At 36.0% G+C, this 15,760-nt stretch overlaps 1 protein-coding gene across 1 annotated transcript in view; it reads right to left on the bottom strand.

Annotated features, from left to right (window-relative positions):
* The window catches only part of ASB4 (ankyrin repeat and SOCS box containing 4), an 83,595-nt gene extending 68,925 nt beyond the window's left edge, over window positions 1-14,670 (bottom strand). The window contains exons 1-2 of the mRNA XM_056118384.1: window positions 14,464-14,670; window positions 5,159-5,458 (exon numbers count right to left, since the gene is read on the bottom strand). Coding sequence (XP_055974359.1) covers window positions 5,159-5,458; window positions 14,464-14,650 — 487 coding nt within the window. The 5' untranslated portion in view covers window positions 14,651-14,670. The remainder of the gene's footprint in view (window positions 1-5,158; window positions 5,459-14,463) is intronic.
* Between the last annotated feature and the right edge of the window lie 1,090 nt (window positions 14,671-15,760).

Raw genomic sequence — 15,760 nt, 5'->3', positions numbered from 1 at the left:
TGCACTTAGGGCTCCTGGAGCCATTCCCAGATCAGCAAGAGATCAGTCATTGATTATTTCTCATTGCAATATACTGTGTAAGAGGCTGAGGCAGAAAAGTACAAAAGATAGGACACAAGATATTGGATCTTCTAATCTTCCAGAGTAGGAATCGTATTTACAAATGCTTTCTCCTTTTTCTCCATCCATAAATGGGTAGAAATTTCCTCAATTATCAGATAGACATTTGTTTTGTCTTTGACATATTTTCAGCCACAAAACTCAAAAAATAAAATCTATCATCCTAGGAGTAAAGTTTCTAAAATTTCACTAAATTTCTAAAACATTGCTTTTATTTAAGTTGCTAGCTATCATGGTGCTACCAGTTTCATCTAGTAATTTGTGTATTTTCTAATATGCATAATCACATTTTTTTAAAAAACAAAGTCCATTTTTATTCTCGTATAATTTATTTTGGAAGATCTCATGTCGATGAATTTTTGGGGGGCCATCCCTTCATGCTCAAGGGTTACTTACTCCTGGCTCTGCATTCAGGAATTACTCCTGGCAGTGCTCGGGGGACTTTAGGGGATTCCTAAGATTGAACATGAGTCAGTTGCATGCAAGGCGAATGTCCTGACCATTATACTATGACTCAGACCCCTCAATGAATACTTTTGACTACATAATGTTTAATATCTGTTTGATATGAAAGCAATACAACTTAAAATTTTTCTCTAGGCTATAGAGATAAATTTCAGTTTCTCAGTAATATAAATAAATAAGGGAACAAAGACATAAGTAAATTTCCAAGACCCTAAATACATTTAAAATTTTTTAATTTTAGGGAGTTGGGCAGATAGCACAAAGGGAGTGGCCCTGGTGTTCCCCCACATTACAAAGTCAGAACAGTATCACAAATGTGCCCTGGCTTTGAACAACTTACCTCACAGACAGGGTCAAAAACTGCTGAGACCCCCAAACACTGCAGGGAAGATTCCACAAATGCCAGAAAAAAGAAAATGAATGTGTATATTTTAAACTTTGATCAATCTGAGAAATCTACTTTTGTGTTTAACAGTGATCTAGGGAGGACTTACTCTACATGATTTTAATATTTACTTTAAAGCTATAACAATCAAATCAGTGAAGAATCAGCAAAAGATGCCTAACTACTGATCTGGCTAGATATCCAGTGCATATTTGGCCAGAATATTTTTTTATAAAGATACAAGATAGCAATTCAATGGTGAAAAACATTGTCTATTCAACAAATGGTGTTGAAACTATTGGATACTCATTAAAAAAAATTGAACCTCATCCCATCCTTCACACAATGTAAAGGTAAAGGTAAAGGCCCTCCCATTGTTCATCAATTTGCTCGGGCAGGCCCAGTAACGTCTCCATTGGAGATTTTGTTGTTACTGTGTTTGGCATATCGAATACATCAAGGGTGGCTTGCCAGGCTCTGCTGTGTGGGCGAGATACTCTCGGTAGCTTGCCAGGCTCTCCGAGAGGGGCAGAGGAATCAAACTCGGGTTGGCCATGTTGGCTGCGTGCAAGGCAAACGCCCTACCGCTGTGCTATCGCTCCAACCCTCACACAATGTAGAAAAACTAATTTGAAAATAATCCTAGATGTAAAAGTAAAACCCCAAATTATGAACTTGTAGAGGAAAATTGGGGTAAAATTTTTGTTACTTGGACTAGTTAATATTTCTTACCTAGAATAAAATAAAGATAATCAAATAGAGGAGATAAATACTTGATAAGTTGAATTAATAAAATTATTCTTTTTCCATTCTTCAGATACTCCACACAAACAGGTAATGTGGAATACTTCTAGGTTTTTACCTTTGACACTATTAGGAAAGTAGAAATCCAAGAAAGAGTTAAAATACACAAAACCCACATATCTGATAAAGAGAGAGCATGAATATTATGTAACAAACTCTTAAACATATTAAGAAAACAATCCATTGATAAAAAAGGAGCAAAATATAAGAACAGATATTTTACCAAATTAAAGATAGATAACATATATGATTAATTCATAAAAATATACACAATGCCTAAGGAGATTAAGGAAATTAAAATGAAAATAATATTTTCTATTATATACCTACTAGAATTATTAGAATGACTAATATATATTAATTTAATCTGACATTACTGAGTTCTGGCAAGTGTAGAAGTCAAATGTAAATCTTATACATTGTTGGCAGGAATGAAAAAAAGCAAACTACTTTGGACAACACCTTGGCAGTTGCTTATAAACTTATTATACAACTCATCATCCTACTCTTTGGTATTTATCCAAGAGAAATTAAAACATTTCCACACACAAAAAACCTGTATACAAATATTTGTACTAGGTATTTTTAATTGCCAAAAACTAGATACAGTCCAAATGCCTCTTTAGGAGGGGTGAATAAACTATTTAATATCTTTACAAATGATTCTACTCAGTAATAAAATGATTTAATGTGCCAGTGAGTAAAATAACATGAACTAATTCAACTATATTATATTAAGTGAGAGAAAACAGATTAAAAACCTATACATTATATAATAATATGAGTTCCTGGAAATGTCAAAATTACAGGATTAGAAAACAGATAAGAAAGGGGGAGTGTAGAATAAAGAGATAAATTCTAAAGGGTATCAGGAAAATTTTTGAAATATTTGTATTTATGAATTTAACAGTGTGTGAAACTATAGCTCTATAATTTTGACCTTTGATGGAGGGCATAAGTGGAAGAGCTCATATAATTCAACTTTTAAAAACGAGATACAATGATCTCCCACACAGTGTTTTCCCCAGTCTTCCCATCTTAAAAAAATAAAGCAGCACTATCCACTCTTTTTCTAAAGGCAAGAAGGCTAGCAATGATATTCAAAATTTCACTTTTTTCACTTCCACCCCCAAACCACATCTATGTTCAGATCTATCAATTCTACTTCCAAACATGGTAAATCCATCTTCTAATTTTCCTACTCAAGTTTGCCCTAATATATGAATGACTACCCTCTTACCTCCACTATTGGGCTGGAGTGATAGCACAACAGATAGGGCACTTGCTTTGCATACCTGGCCGACTCGGGTTTGATTCCTCCATCCCTCTCGGAGAGCCCGACAAACTACCGAGAGTATCCTGCCCACACGGCAAAGCTTGGCAGGCTACCCGTGATGTACTCGATATGCCAAAAACAGTAACAAGTCTCACAATGGAGACGTTACTGGTGCCCGCTCAAGCAAATCGATGAACAATGGAAGGACAGCGCTATAGTGCTACCTACACTATTGCAAGAGTTCCTTTGCTGGACTCCCTGTTTGGCCTCCTCAACTCAATTTTTGTATAATTCTAGAATGAGGAGTTAAAATGAAAATTATCTAGCTGCTTCTATCACATCCATAATATTCCAGAGGACACCCCTCCATCTTCTTGTCCCTCTCATCCTATCCTACCATATAATACCCCGACTACACTGATTTTGATAAGCAGTTTGTTTTTTATTCTCCTAGCAGCTTTGCATAAAATATGTCTTATACTAGATTCCCCTTCCTCCTGGCTCCTATTTTATTTGTTTGGCTGTTTTCATTTTGTTTCTGTTTGGGGGCCACAAGTGGTGGTGCTCAGAGCTTACTTCTGGCTCTGCACTCAGGGGTCACTCCTGGCAGGTTCAGAGGACCACGTGGGATGCTAGGGATCTAATAGTAAGTGGGTTCTGTGCAAGACAAACTCTCCACCTGCTGTACTATCTTCTCAGACCCCCTTTTGGCTCCTTTTTTTTTTTTTATTTAATTGAATAATTCATTTTGAGTACCACCTCCAAATATCCTAATTAATTGGCCTGGGGCTCTCTGTGGTCATTATGATATCTGGATTTTTTTTTAAATTCTATTTAAACATCATGATTTACAACATGATTAAGTAGAAATGTTTCAGGCATATAATGTGACTATACCACATGCAACTCCAGTGTTGTCAGTAGAGTGTCAGCACTATTCCACCACTCTCTCTAGGTCCTTTCTACCCCATCCACCCACCTCGTATCTTCAGCAAACTCAGTTCTGTAGACCAAGTTCCAGTGACTGATTATCAACGGCCACTTTTTTTTTTATTTCTTTACTATACTCTTTTTCCCTTTTTGGGGTTGGAGGACAACACCTGGATGTGCTCGAGGCTCACTCCTGGTAGTGCTCAGGGGACCATATGTGGTGCTGGGAATTGAACTTTGGTCAGCTTGACACTTTAACCTCGGTATCATCTTTCTGGCCTACTGTGTCTCTTTACACTCCTTGTTTTAATGATGGTTTCTCTCAATTTTAAAGTTTTAGCGTATATGTTTTTAAAGTCTGTCTACATTTCATAATAGTTCACTCCTGACATTCTCTTTCATAATGCCTCGATTTTCTCCTTTTCCAATTTATAGTTCTCTACTTATAAATGTGTTAATTTCATTCATGTTTATCTCCCTACCTTGCAAGGAGAAATTATTTCCTTTTCTCTTATTTAGTACATTACCAGGCTCATTTCAGGAGTTTAATATTTTCTAGGTAACTGTGGAAATTAACTTCCTACATTTTAAAAGTAATAGAATTATTCTGGTCTGGAGCGATAGCACAATGGATAGGGCATTTGCCTTGCACGCGGCAGTCTTGGCCAACCTGAGTTCGATTCCTCCGCCCCTCTTGAGAGCCCCCCAAGCTACCGAGAGTATCTCGCCAGCACGACAAAGCCTGGCAAGCTACCGGTGATGTATTCGATATGCCAAACACAGTAACAACAAAGTCTCACGATGGAGACGTTACTGGGCCAGCTCGAGCAAATCGATGAACAATGGGAGGACAGTGCTACAGTGCTACAGAATTATTCTAATGTGAAAGACTTGGGCCAGTATAAAACTATGTTTATATATATTTTTTTTATGTAGGAGTACTGCTATTTATTCAGCCACTGATTAGGTTGATTGAATTTTGCATGAACTCCACTATGTTTATATTTTTAATGTGGATGCATTTTATGGTCCAAGAACCAATATAAATATAGTGTTTATACACACATACGTACATACATTTATTTTGGAATGCTCTTAATTAGTCTTAATTAAGACTAAGTGAAATTTCCTGCTACATTGCCCCATTGTACCAACATCAGCCCCCCAGAAAGACTTACCTCTCCAAACCAATTGCTTGGCACATAGAATGGAGCTTGGAGTTGTACAGAAGTGCAAGGCTGTATGTCCGCTTAAGGAGTAGCTGTTAAGCTTTGCTCCATGGTCACAGAGAATCTTAACACAATCCAAATTTGCCATTTCACAAGCCACATGAAGAGGGGTTTTCCCATTCGGTCTACAGTTGATTGTAGCATTATGGTCCAGTAGCACCAGAAGACATTCAATGTGACCAAACAAGACAGACAGGTGCAGGCCTGTTGCCCAGGAAGACTTTAACTTATAACTAGGCAACCAATATCCTAAAAAAAAATAGAAAAGGGGGGAGAGGAGAGAAGGTTTAACTTTATTGTCTAGGCTTTTTCTTTTCTTTGTGAAGATTTTTTAAGTATTTAACTTTGGTCACATCTACTGATTATGGGAAACATAGTTGTCCTCTTAGCACAGCTCCTGTTCATAGTACTGAGATCTTAGGTATTTTTTCTATTAGTTGCTCCCAAATGTTCATCTCTTCCCCACCCTTCCTTTTTCCTTCATTTTCTTCCTTGTCCTCTCTATATGTCCCCTTTTTTCCTCTGACCTCAAACTTCTATACACTGAACTAGCTTTTTGTTTTCCTGATGCAGTATTTAATAATCTATGACAAAGATCGCTTTACAAGCCTTATTTCAAGATCAATAGCTAGAGCCATGACATTATACTCAGTCTGAGCTGGTAATGGGAAAGAAGTACAAAAAGATGAAATACTGATGGCAAGGTGAAGATGTAGAAATAGTTTGACAGCTTAGAAGAAGCCATGGTTGAACCAACAGAATAAATTCTGAAAATGGATAAATCAAAAATTTGCTTTTAAGGTATTAAAATTCATCTATACAAATAAGAGGTAAATAGAATATACTTTAATGATGATTGGAGTAAAGACCTCCAGGTTTGGGTTGCCAATAATCTCAAAATGAGCCAAGAGTGAGTTGAAGCTGCCAAAATGCTAATATAATTTTAAGCTACAATAATAGAAGAGTAGTGCCTAGAGAAAGAGAAGTAAAAGTTGTATTCTTCACTGATTAGATGAAGTAAGAATAAATCTAGAATACATTGACTCTCTCTGGGTATCAGTGATGAGCATCTGGAGATATTCAGAAGATGATCTCATTAGAAATGGGGTCTGAAAAAAAAAGAAATGTGGTCTGGTCATCAGATGCTAGAAGTCTTTTATTTAAGTGAAAAATAATGTGCATGTGTGGCCCCAGGGTATTTATCCTATAAGTATAACCTCTCATGTGTGAAATGCCCTATAAGAAGTACAGTACTGCCATAGGAATGCCATGTTCATTGAATTCTCTGTGTAGATTCTAAGGTTTCTATGAATCCTGACAACACATCCTAGGGTCAAGACTATGATCTAAAAAAAAAAAAAAGAAAGAAAGAAAGAAAGAAAGAAAGAAAGAAAAAGGAAGAAAGAAAAGACGGGCAGACAGAGAGGGAAGGAAAGAAGTGTTTTACTCTGTAACACTGCTCTTAATGGTTACTGATCCAAGTAACCAATCTTCATTAATTGTATAAATAAATTACAGTATTTTCATCTAATTGAATACTATATACCTATAATAAACAAGGGAGCAGCAGCTATGTATACTGATCTCAAAAAATATCTAAAGATATTTTATTAAACAAAAAAATTTCAGGAAATGAATCATGGGTATAATGTTCTATCATGTGAAAATATATTTGTTAACATTTAGAATGAAAAACTAATTGCAACGGTGTCCTCTAAGAAGTACGGAGAAGGTGAGGGGCAAACAAGTCAACTTTCTTAGACTACCATGCCCCCATTTGTAGTTTTTAAATATTGTTCCTTGTACTTGTGTATTTATAAAAACTAAATTAAAATATACTATTGTTCCTCTGTCCAAAATTTTAAAAAATTCTATCAAAGAAGCTGTTTATAGGATCATGCATATTGCAATGAATCCTTTGGGCCTTCAATCCTAAATTGCTTTTCCTGCAGCCAACCCCCAACCCTCCAGCCATCACAGCATACATGGACACATGTGTGGGTGCTCACTCTACACACACACACACACACACACACACCTTCTAATCTCTTTAAAACTTTTAGAAATCTAGCAAAATGTGACATTATTTTTTAACTACCTTCTCTTATCCAAATATACTCTACAAAAGAAACCCAACATTAATTCACACTAAGATCTGTTTATGGATTGACAATCATTTAAACTGTGACCTTTCGGGTATAGGAGGGAAGGTATTAACCTGGAACACAGCTAACAGGTTTAATCTCCCTGAGGAATGATCCCTGAGCACAGAGTCAGGAGTAAGCCCTGAATGCCTCTAGCTGTATCCCCAAAAACAAATATTAAGTTTTATCTTCTTCAAATTATCTGAATTTTTGTAAGATCTGTATTTTACTAATATGTTCTAATATACTAATTTGAGATTCTAGCCATCAAAAAGGGAGAGATTTAGTGATATGGCTTTTGCTGGCAGAGACAAATAGTATCATAGTCTAGGCTAGGGAGTGTCTATACCATGCTATGTGGGGGGGGGAGTGTGCGGGGGGGCGGTGTAGCTAGATATGCACACACAATATATGTATATATAGCTACATATAGTTTTTAAGCTAAATGAAATACGCTCTGATTTGATAACAAATGAATCACATCACTAACAATTCCAAATCATTTCACTTCTCAAAGTTTTTCAGCAAGCAATTGGCAAAGACAATCAGTTCTGTCTTGGAGAGAAACTGATTCAGTTCTGAAAACTGGAATGTTTTTGTTTACCAATTAACAGCAAAAATTAGGCAGTGCTATGCAGCAACTGATTGGAAACTCATGCTTCTGCAAGGCAAGAAAAATGATTTTGGAAAGGATGCAGCAGAGAGCTGATTAAGAAAATACCATTTTGATGTAAAATCAAAGAAACACAGAATGTTAGCGCTGGAGGGAAGATTATCCCGTCCAAGACTTTCATTTTCCAGATGAGAAAACTGCCACTTTTTCAGTCTGCTAGAGCCATAAGTCGCTTGCCTCACTACAAGCTAATGGACTCAGGATATCTGCAATGCAGGGTTTCCATCTGTCTTTGTCTTTGTGGATACAAAATAGGTTTAGTGCCAAGCTTACTTCACAAATCAGAAGGAAGGAAAGAAGATCTTGAATTCATCTATAATATGTCACATCACTGATAAGAAAATGCAGTCGCTGTTGATGGGTTTTTTCCTCCTAAATTCCTCAATAGCATCTAGAGAAACTATCTTGCCTATTTATTACATAAATAAGTCTCTCCTGGCCTCTCAGTTTCATTTGTGTGTCCTATCATCGTAATCATTAACCAGTAAATCAGACTTATAGAGCACAGGGCCCTGGCACTTAGGTGAATTCACTGTTCCCAGTTTGCTCTTAGAGATGAAGGTATGGAGGAAGTGTACAAGACACCTTAGCTGCTGCCCCAAGATTGATGTGAACAGACTGAAATGGAATCAAGACATTCAGGGGGAGGGGTGCTGGAGTTGAAGCACAGCGAGTAGGGCATTTGTCTTGCACACAACTGACCCAGGTTGGATTACCAGCATCCCATATGGTCCTCTGAGCACTCCAGGAGTAATTCCTGAGCACAGAACCAGATATAATCTCTGTGCATCGCCAGGTGTGATCCCAAAAGCAAAAATATAAAAAAGACATTTGGGTGTGTGTCTTGAAACAGAGTAACAGAAGTTTGGTGGTGATGTCCAGCAATTGGTTTCTGGATACCTAAGCCCTGAGAACAGCAAGAAAGTGTGGTATGGACTAAGGGTCAGTCATACACAGGCTACCACATAAAATCACAGACTCAAAATGACGCTGGGCCCACAAGTCACTGCATGGAAGACACGGAAATGACAAGGGGTCCTTTCCCTCACAACTACCCTCTCGGAGCTCTAAACCCAAGATAAAGGCCATCTTGAAAAACTGCAGCTCAGGGACCAGAGAGATAGTCTAGTGGATAAGAGACTTGTTTTGCAAGCCGCCAACCCAGGTTTAGTCTGGACACCACAGACGATTTCCCAAGAACTACCAAGAGTGATCCCTGAGAACCACCATGTGTGGCCCAAATCCCTCTTACCGCACTGCTTCCCTGGGCAAGATGTGGGGGTGGTGGACTACAGGTCAGCCAGCACCTGGTCACTATATTGTAATCATATGTCTAGTGATGAGCATTTGAATCTAAAATATAACCATGACAGATAGACAGTTATATAATCAGGTAGATTCATTTGTCATACTCCCCCTTCTTCCTGCAGCTGAATTGCCCCCGGGGTTTAAGAAACTAGAATGTGATTTCTTCTTTGTATTTGTATTTCAAAGAGCCCCCCACCTCCACCTTGGCTCACCTCTGCAGAGGCCAGGCTTCTCTTTACTGTGTGCTCAAGCAGCACACAGGACATGGAACAAAGCTCTTGGGTTAGGGAATGAGTAGCCATTGCCTGCTCCTAATGTAAACCAGTGACATTTTCATCCCCAACCTGTGGCCTGGTCCTGGTGAGTCTGTAGAAAAGTTTTCCTTGAACAAGGATTTATCCATAAATAAACAGATTCTTTCAAGAAGTGCAGATTATTTCTCCTATGCAAAGGCCTTACTAAGAACATCCAAGTGCAAGCCACGGCCATTGTGGGTTTATAGTTTCTACAATTACTTTTTTGCCTTCCTGAAGCTATGACATGCAATCTGTTTATATAATTTCCTCTTTGTAAGTTTGTATATTATTATGCAGGGGATTTCGAGAAGTCTTGTCAAGACCTCCGCTTTACAAATGAAGTAAACATTTGGCAAAGATAAAGTAGTTTAAAGGGCCCATACTGCAGGTCGAGGTCAACTCCCTTTCTGGTTTCCCCCAAGCTCTTTAAAGAGCCTTCTGTGCAGTCTGCTTGCAGGCAAGAAATCTCAAGGTGCTTTAGAATTGTTACCCCTAAAAAATTCAGATTAATACTGTGTTTAAGTACATTTTAAAGCCAAAGAAATGGACCTCAACAACTGAGTAGAAAGCGGCCTGGCTCAGAAAATGTGAAAAGGAGCAAAGTGTTTGGACAATCATGTGGAAGAGGGGATTGATTCTACTCCAGTGTTCGGGGATGGGGGTGCACATCTTTCTGGTAAACCTTCAGCTAAGCCAGGGCTCTGCAACAGTCATCAGCTATAATGTTATCTGAGTCCAAAGAACCCCACACACAAGAAGCCTGTGTTATTACAGCCAAAGGTTACACACACTGCTCGTGGCTGGATTAGCAGACATTTGCTCTGCCTGTGTCCACGTATTTACACAGTCCTGGAGGATTATAGACTGAAGCACAATTCTTGGCTATTTTTTAATAGCTAATATTTTCAGGATAAACCTCAGAGTTCCCCTAGGAGAGAAGAAAAGTAAGCTTAAAACGTAAAATTTTTTAGAACTTTGAACACCTGAGAAGGAAAAGAGCCCTGAGAGTAACAAGAAAGCCCAAACAACAATTCCTGGCAAAGAGGAAAATTAGGTGATAAAGAGATAATTCATTAAGGGGGTAGAAATAAGAGCTTTCAAGATATTTGAATGGCAGTTGTTGATTTGTAGACAGAGTACCTGCCAGAAAGTTTTCCAGTGAAATCAGTCATTGGTTATTTTAATTAAAAATATGATTAACCAACCAAAGAACCTGCGGCCATGGGCCATAACCAAAGTACTTAAGTGTATTACACTAATTAATAAAATGACTCTGATTAACCTTGCTGACTAGGGAATTTCATACCAAAGAGATAAGTATGATAGTCTGCCTGTATCAATAATGAGCCAGGGCTCTTATATTTGAAGAATAGAAATGTGTAGTTGGAAAAATCTCTAAAACAGCCTTTGATATTTTAGTTTCAAGATCACCAGAGAGAATCACCCTGAATAACCTTTAAGTTTTCTTAGAAACCCTCTTTTTTACTTTAAATACTACAAGCTTAACACATAATAAACTTTATCCCATTGACATTCCTCGACTATTCAACAACCTATTATGCCTTTGGTTAAAAATTTGTCCATCTATTTAACTTTTAATTACATTGTACCCGCTTTAAAGTGGTCATCTGGTAGATGCGATTTTGCTTACCAGCTTTTGCTTTTAAGGTTGAAACTGTCTTTCTCTTTCTCTGAGCACTGGCTCACGTTTCTCATGCACACTTAACAGAGAAGGGTTTTTTTTATTAACAAATAAAACATAATCTTATCTAAAGACTTAATTATGTAGTTTCAAATTACTTGAGGAAAATTAAATAAGATCACTCTAATTTAAGAATTAAATTATTGGATGCTGGGAATAGGTAGAAATCACAGTTTGAGACAACTCTGGAAGCTGACTTCTAACTCACCTGACAGTGAAGAAAAACAACTTAAAAAAAGATGGTTCCATGTTGGTTTGTGAGCTGTGAAAGGGGGGGGGGGCAGTGAGAAGCAGAAGTTCTTTCCACTTTATTTTCACTTTCTTATAACATGCCCATTTTATATTAGCTCCCAAGTTCAATTTTAGATACTTAGTCTACCAAACAGATTGTGGATTTCAAGGAAAAATGTTTAGACTCCAAGTTGATTTCTTTACTCAAAAAAATTTTAGCTGCCTTCCCCAAAATTATAAACTAACTGTCATACTGACTTGAAACTCTATAGTTAGGGGAGAAATTTGGCAGCTTTTCAAAATCTTGTGATAAGTGTGCTGATAGGTTAAAAAAATTAATGTGCTTTGGTATTAGTTTTGCACTGAAAATATTTCTGAAGGCAATCAAGTGTTGAATATAGTTATAGAAGCAAAGTTAAAGGTAGCGAGATCTTGTACTTTTTACATATTATCTTGCTTTATAAGCCCAAAATAACTAAAACCTGAAGATTCCCTCACTTTGAAAGTGGGCTGTTTGTGTTTTGTTTCCACATCCAGGTGCTAGTTATATAGTTTTATTTATTAAGGGGAAATTAATCCAACTACATTGATAATTTTACACTTCTTTTTGCAGTTTTTCAGAAGTGCTTTGAAAAAGGAAAACAAAAAACGATTACTTAGCAATTCAACAACATTCAACATCCAAAAAGTTTGATTTGGTCTGAGAGAGTTTAACCCAAGTATATACCTTCCACAGCCACATGGAAATGGTCTCATTCCTTAGAATTTTTCAGAAACTATATTAGCACTCACCAACTAACCAGTGAAGTCTGCCCAGCTCTACATTGTTCCCTCTGAATTCCTTTGTGACTTAAGAAATTGATATAACCACTTCAGTCTACTTTGTTAAACTAGCAATAGAATTCTATTTCTTACTTCTATTCCTGACTGACATAGTAAAAGATTTGACAACTAGACTGAAAGATATATTTTAAAAACTTGAAAAAACTTTGAAGACAGATGAGGGTTTAATCTGGCTTAATGATATTCATACTAAACATAGAGCTACTAAATTTTTACTAAATACATGTCTGTGAGCATGCACAAATATACATACACAGAAATTCCTGATAAAGCATAAAATATGACCACAAATACTGTTCTATCTGTGCATGTGTCTACCTGGCATGCATCAAATGGAACTTTTCTTTTCCCAGAGGGTATAAATTGCTGCCTCCTTATTGAAAAACCAAATCTTACAGTCCTAATACTATGAAAAAAACTGCTATCATGAATAAAAATTTAGCACTATGAGAAACAGCACTAGGCTCATATTGACAGAAAGAATTTAAAATGCATTTTTTGTTCATTCATGGGAGATGATATTATTGAAAGCAGGAGAAACAACTCTTTTATTCCTGAAAGACTGACTTCCTTTCTCATAACCTCAGACGCTTTCCATTCGGCATGCTCAAGCTTAGAAAAGACAGTCTTCACAACTTAGAGGGGAAAAAAAAATTACCTGCTAATTTAGATCTAAGTCATTTCTCACTGGACAAAATGACAAGCTTAAAGGCAAATTTAAAATATATTTTGCTTTCATAGGATTTCACTTATCAGCCTATAAATAAAAGCAATCTAAATACAGAGTATACACTTTTTTAAAAAAAACAGAACCTGTGAACTATTTTTTAAAAAATAAGCCCCTTGTTTGTCTTATAGTCCAAATAGCAAGGCCAATTTATGATAAGGCTCACAAGTGAAAAATCATATGCACAGTAACTGACCTCAACTATTTAATACTTCCTTCAGCACTGACAGAAGATGGTAAATTCACTAATATATACATAATTAGCTTTAGTTCTGCAAATTGATGGTGCTGATTATTTATGAATGGAAAATATTTTAAACATGAAAAAGAATTACCATTTCTCTTAAATGCAATACAAAGTCCTTATCATCTATTTTGTTTAAACAGAGTGATGTTAACACAGTGCCTGTTGGCAGTCGCTCACCAGATGGCCTCACTGCTCAAGTTCTCCCATTAACTAGCTGATTTAGGAAATTAGAATCAGCGCGCTTCTCATTTATTTCTGATGTATTAAGCATAGATCTAGGAAAATTCCTTGATTAAGAAATTACGTTCTAATTTTTGTTATCCTTAATTCCTTATGAGGAAAATATATTTTATTAAGAGTATAACTATAATCGTGATATATTACTATCGTCATGAGGAAAAAAGTTAACTTTGGTCTTCCTGGTTCAGTTTTTGCACCTAAACTGAAAATTCATTAAAATGATAAAGACCATTAAGGTAAATCAAGATACATCCTTATACATTTATTAACTATTGAAATGGGAACAAAATAAATCTTTTTTATCCAGACGGACATAAAGATGATATATCTTTAAGTGGCTATATTAACAGAGAATTAGCAGCGTGTTCCCAAGGCAGTTACATTGTCAGGATTTTATCTGAACAGCCTATTTAGCCATTATTCACAGATAAATATCTTTATTTTATGCTACTGTAGGTAGAAAAAGTTAGAATTTAAAGAAAGGTACATTCTGAATGTTATTATCTAGAATTCCAAATTCCAGGCACAGAGGTAGAGAAAAAGTGGAGAAAAGAAATGAGAAGAAAAAAGAAGGAATGAAAAGAAAAGAAAGGAAAAGGAAAAAGAGGAAAAGGAAACATTATACACCACACACACACACACACACACACACACACACACACACACCGCATATAAATTTCAGCCCAAGATAAATTCCAGCTTAAAAAGAAAAAAAATATTAAATTAGATATATTTCAAGATATATATTTAAAGAAACATTTAGAGGTACTAGCTTAGAGTGAGTGATGTACACTGTACATTTAAAAAATCAATTTTTTATCGATTTTCAGCCTATATTTTTACCTTGTTTATAAGATGCCAAAACCATATTCTCATCTTCAACTTCAAAAACTGTGTCCACATCTATTTGCCTTTGTATTAAAATGGCCTTCAATTTTCCGAAGTCATTTGACTTTAGAGCCTCAAGGAAATTTTTCTTAACTAACTTGGCAGCTGCAGATTTAGTGATAGGGGCACCGGTGCCGTCCATCCTTCCTCTCCCTCTGAAGCTTTGTTGTGATTTATCAGGAGAGCAGCACCAAGCAAACAGGCACATGCGAGAGAGCCCACAAACTGTCGGCTAATTTTATCCCAAAGTTATGCTGATCCGTTCTATTTATATAGGGATCATTTCAAACTTCAAAATATCCTTCTTGGCTGTCACTGCATTTTCAGGTCTGTTAAAATGGTTCTACAATAATTGATTTATTGAATAATATATGATGTCAGTATAAAGGAAAATGCTCATATATTTCAGAGAATGAAACGTTGCTATTATTTCTAATATGATCAAAATAATAATATAAGATTTTAAAGTTATTACTGCTTATTTTCTCCATTTAGTAAAAACATCTGGTGTCCAACTAGAGGGTCAGAATCTTGCTCTGATTATCAATAACCAAAACCACAAATTTTTCCAGTTGCTGATACATATGCTTATGAAAACCTATAATTTTGTAATATAATCCTGCACAATTAAGAATGGTCATACACATTTGAAAACAAGCAGGTTTGCAAGTTTATGCTTAAAGAATTTCACTGTCAAGAAAGAAAAGTGATGTTTTAGTTTTAAAAAACTAAAGAGACAAAAAAGCTAAAAGCAGCATACATGAAGCTTATTTAAACATTTTTTAAATTAATAAGTTAGAAAAAATGAAATTTGAACAATTGTTACATTATAAGCAAAGACTAAACATTACTTAATAATATGGAATTAGTGTTCATTTTTTAAGGTGTAATGAAGTTATTGAGGTCATGTGGAAAAACACCCTTAAGTGATGCTTTGAGGGATAATGTCTTGACACAAAATCTTTTTTCTAATTGTGCTGAGATTAAAAATATAAAATGTTAGTTTCTGTGTACACATCGATATGTCTGTGCATATGTCTATAATTAGAGAATGAGAAAGCAAATGTGGCATAAGTTAATTATTCGTAAATTTAATAAATAATATATGACTATAAACATTAGAGAGAAGAATACTACACCATTAAAATTTATAGCCTTTAAAAATAAAAAAAAACATGATGGTGAGTGTTAGAATGCAAAAAAGTCACATTTTTTATATTGTTGGTGAGAGTCAAAAGTAATGCAAGCTTTC

The sequence above is a fragment of the Sorex fumeus genome, unplaced genomic scaffold (assembly GCF_029834395.1).
Source record: "Sorex fumeus unplaced genomic scaffold, SorFum_2.1 ptg000037l, whole genome shotgun sequence".
NCBI classification, from domain to species: domain Eukaryota; kingdom Metazoa; phylum Chordata; class Mammalia; order Eulipotyphla; family Soricidae; genus Sorex; species Sorex fumeus.
Note: the sequence above shows the minus strand (reverse complement) of the source record. Positions and strands in the feature narration are given on the sequence as shown.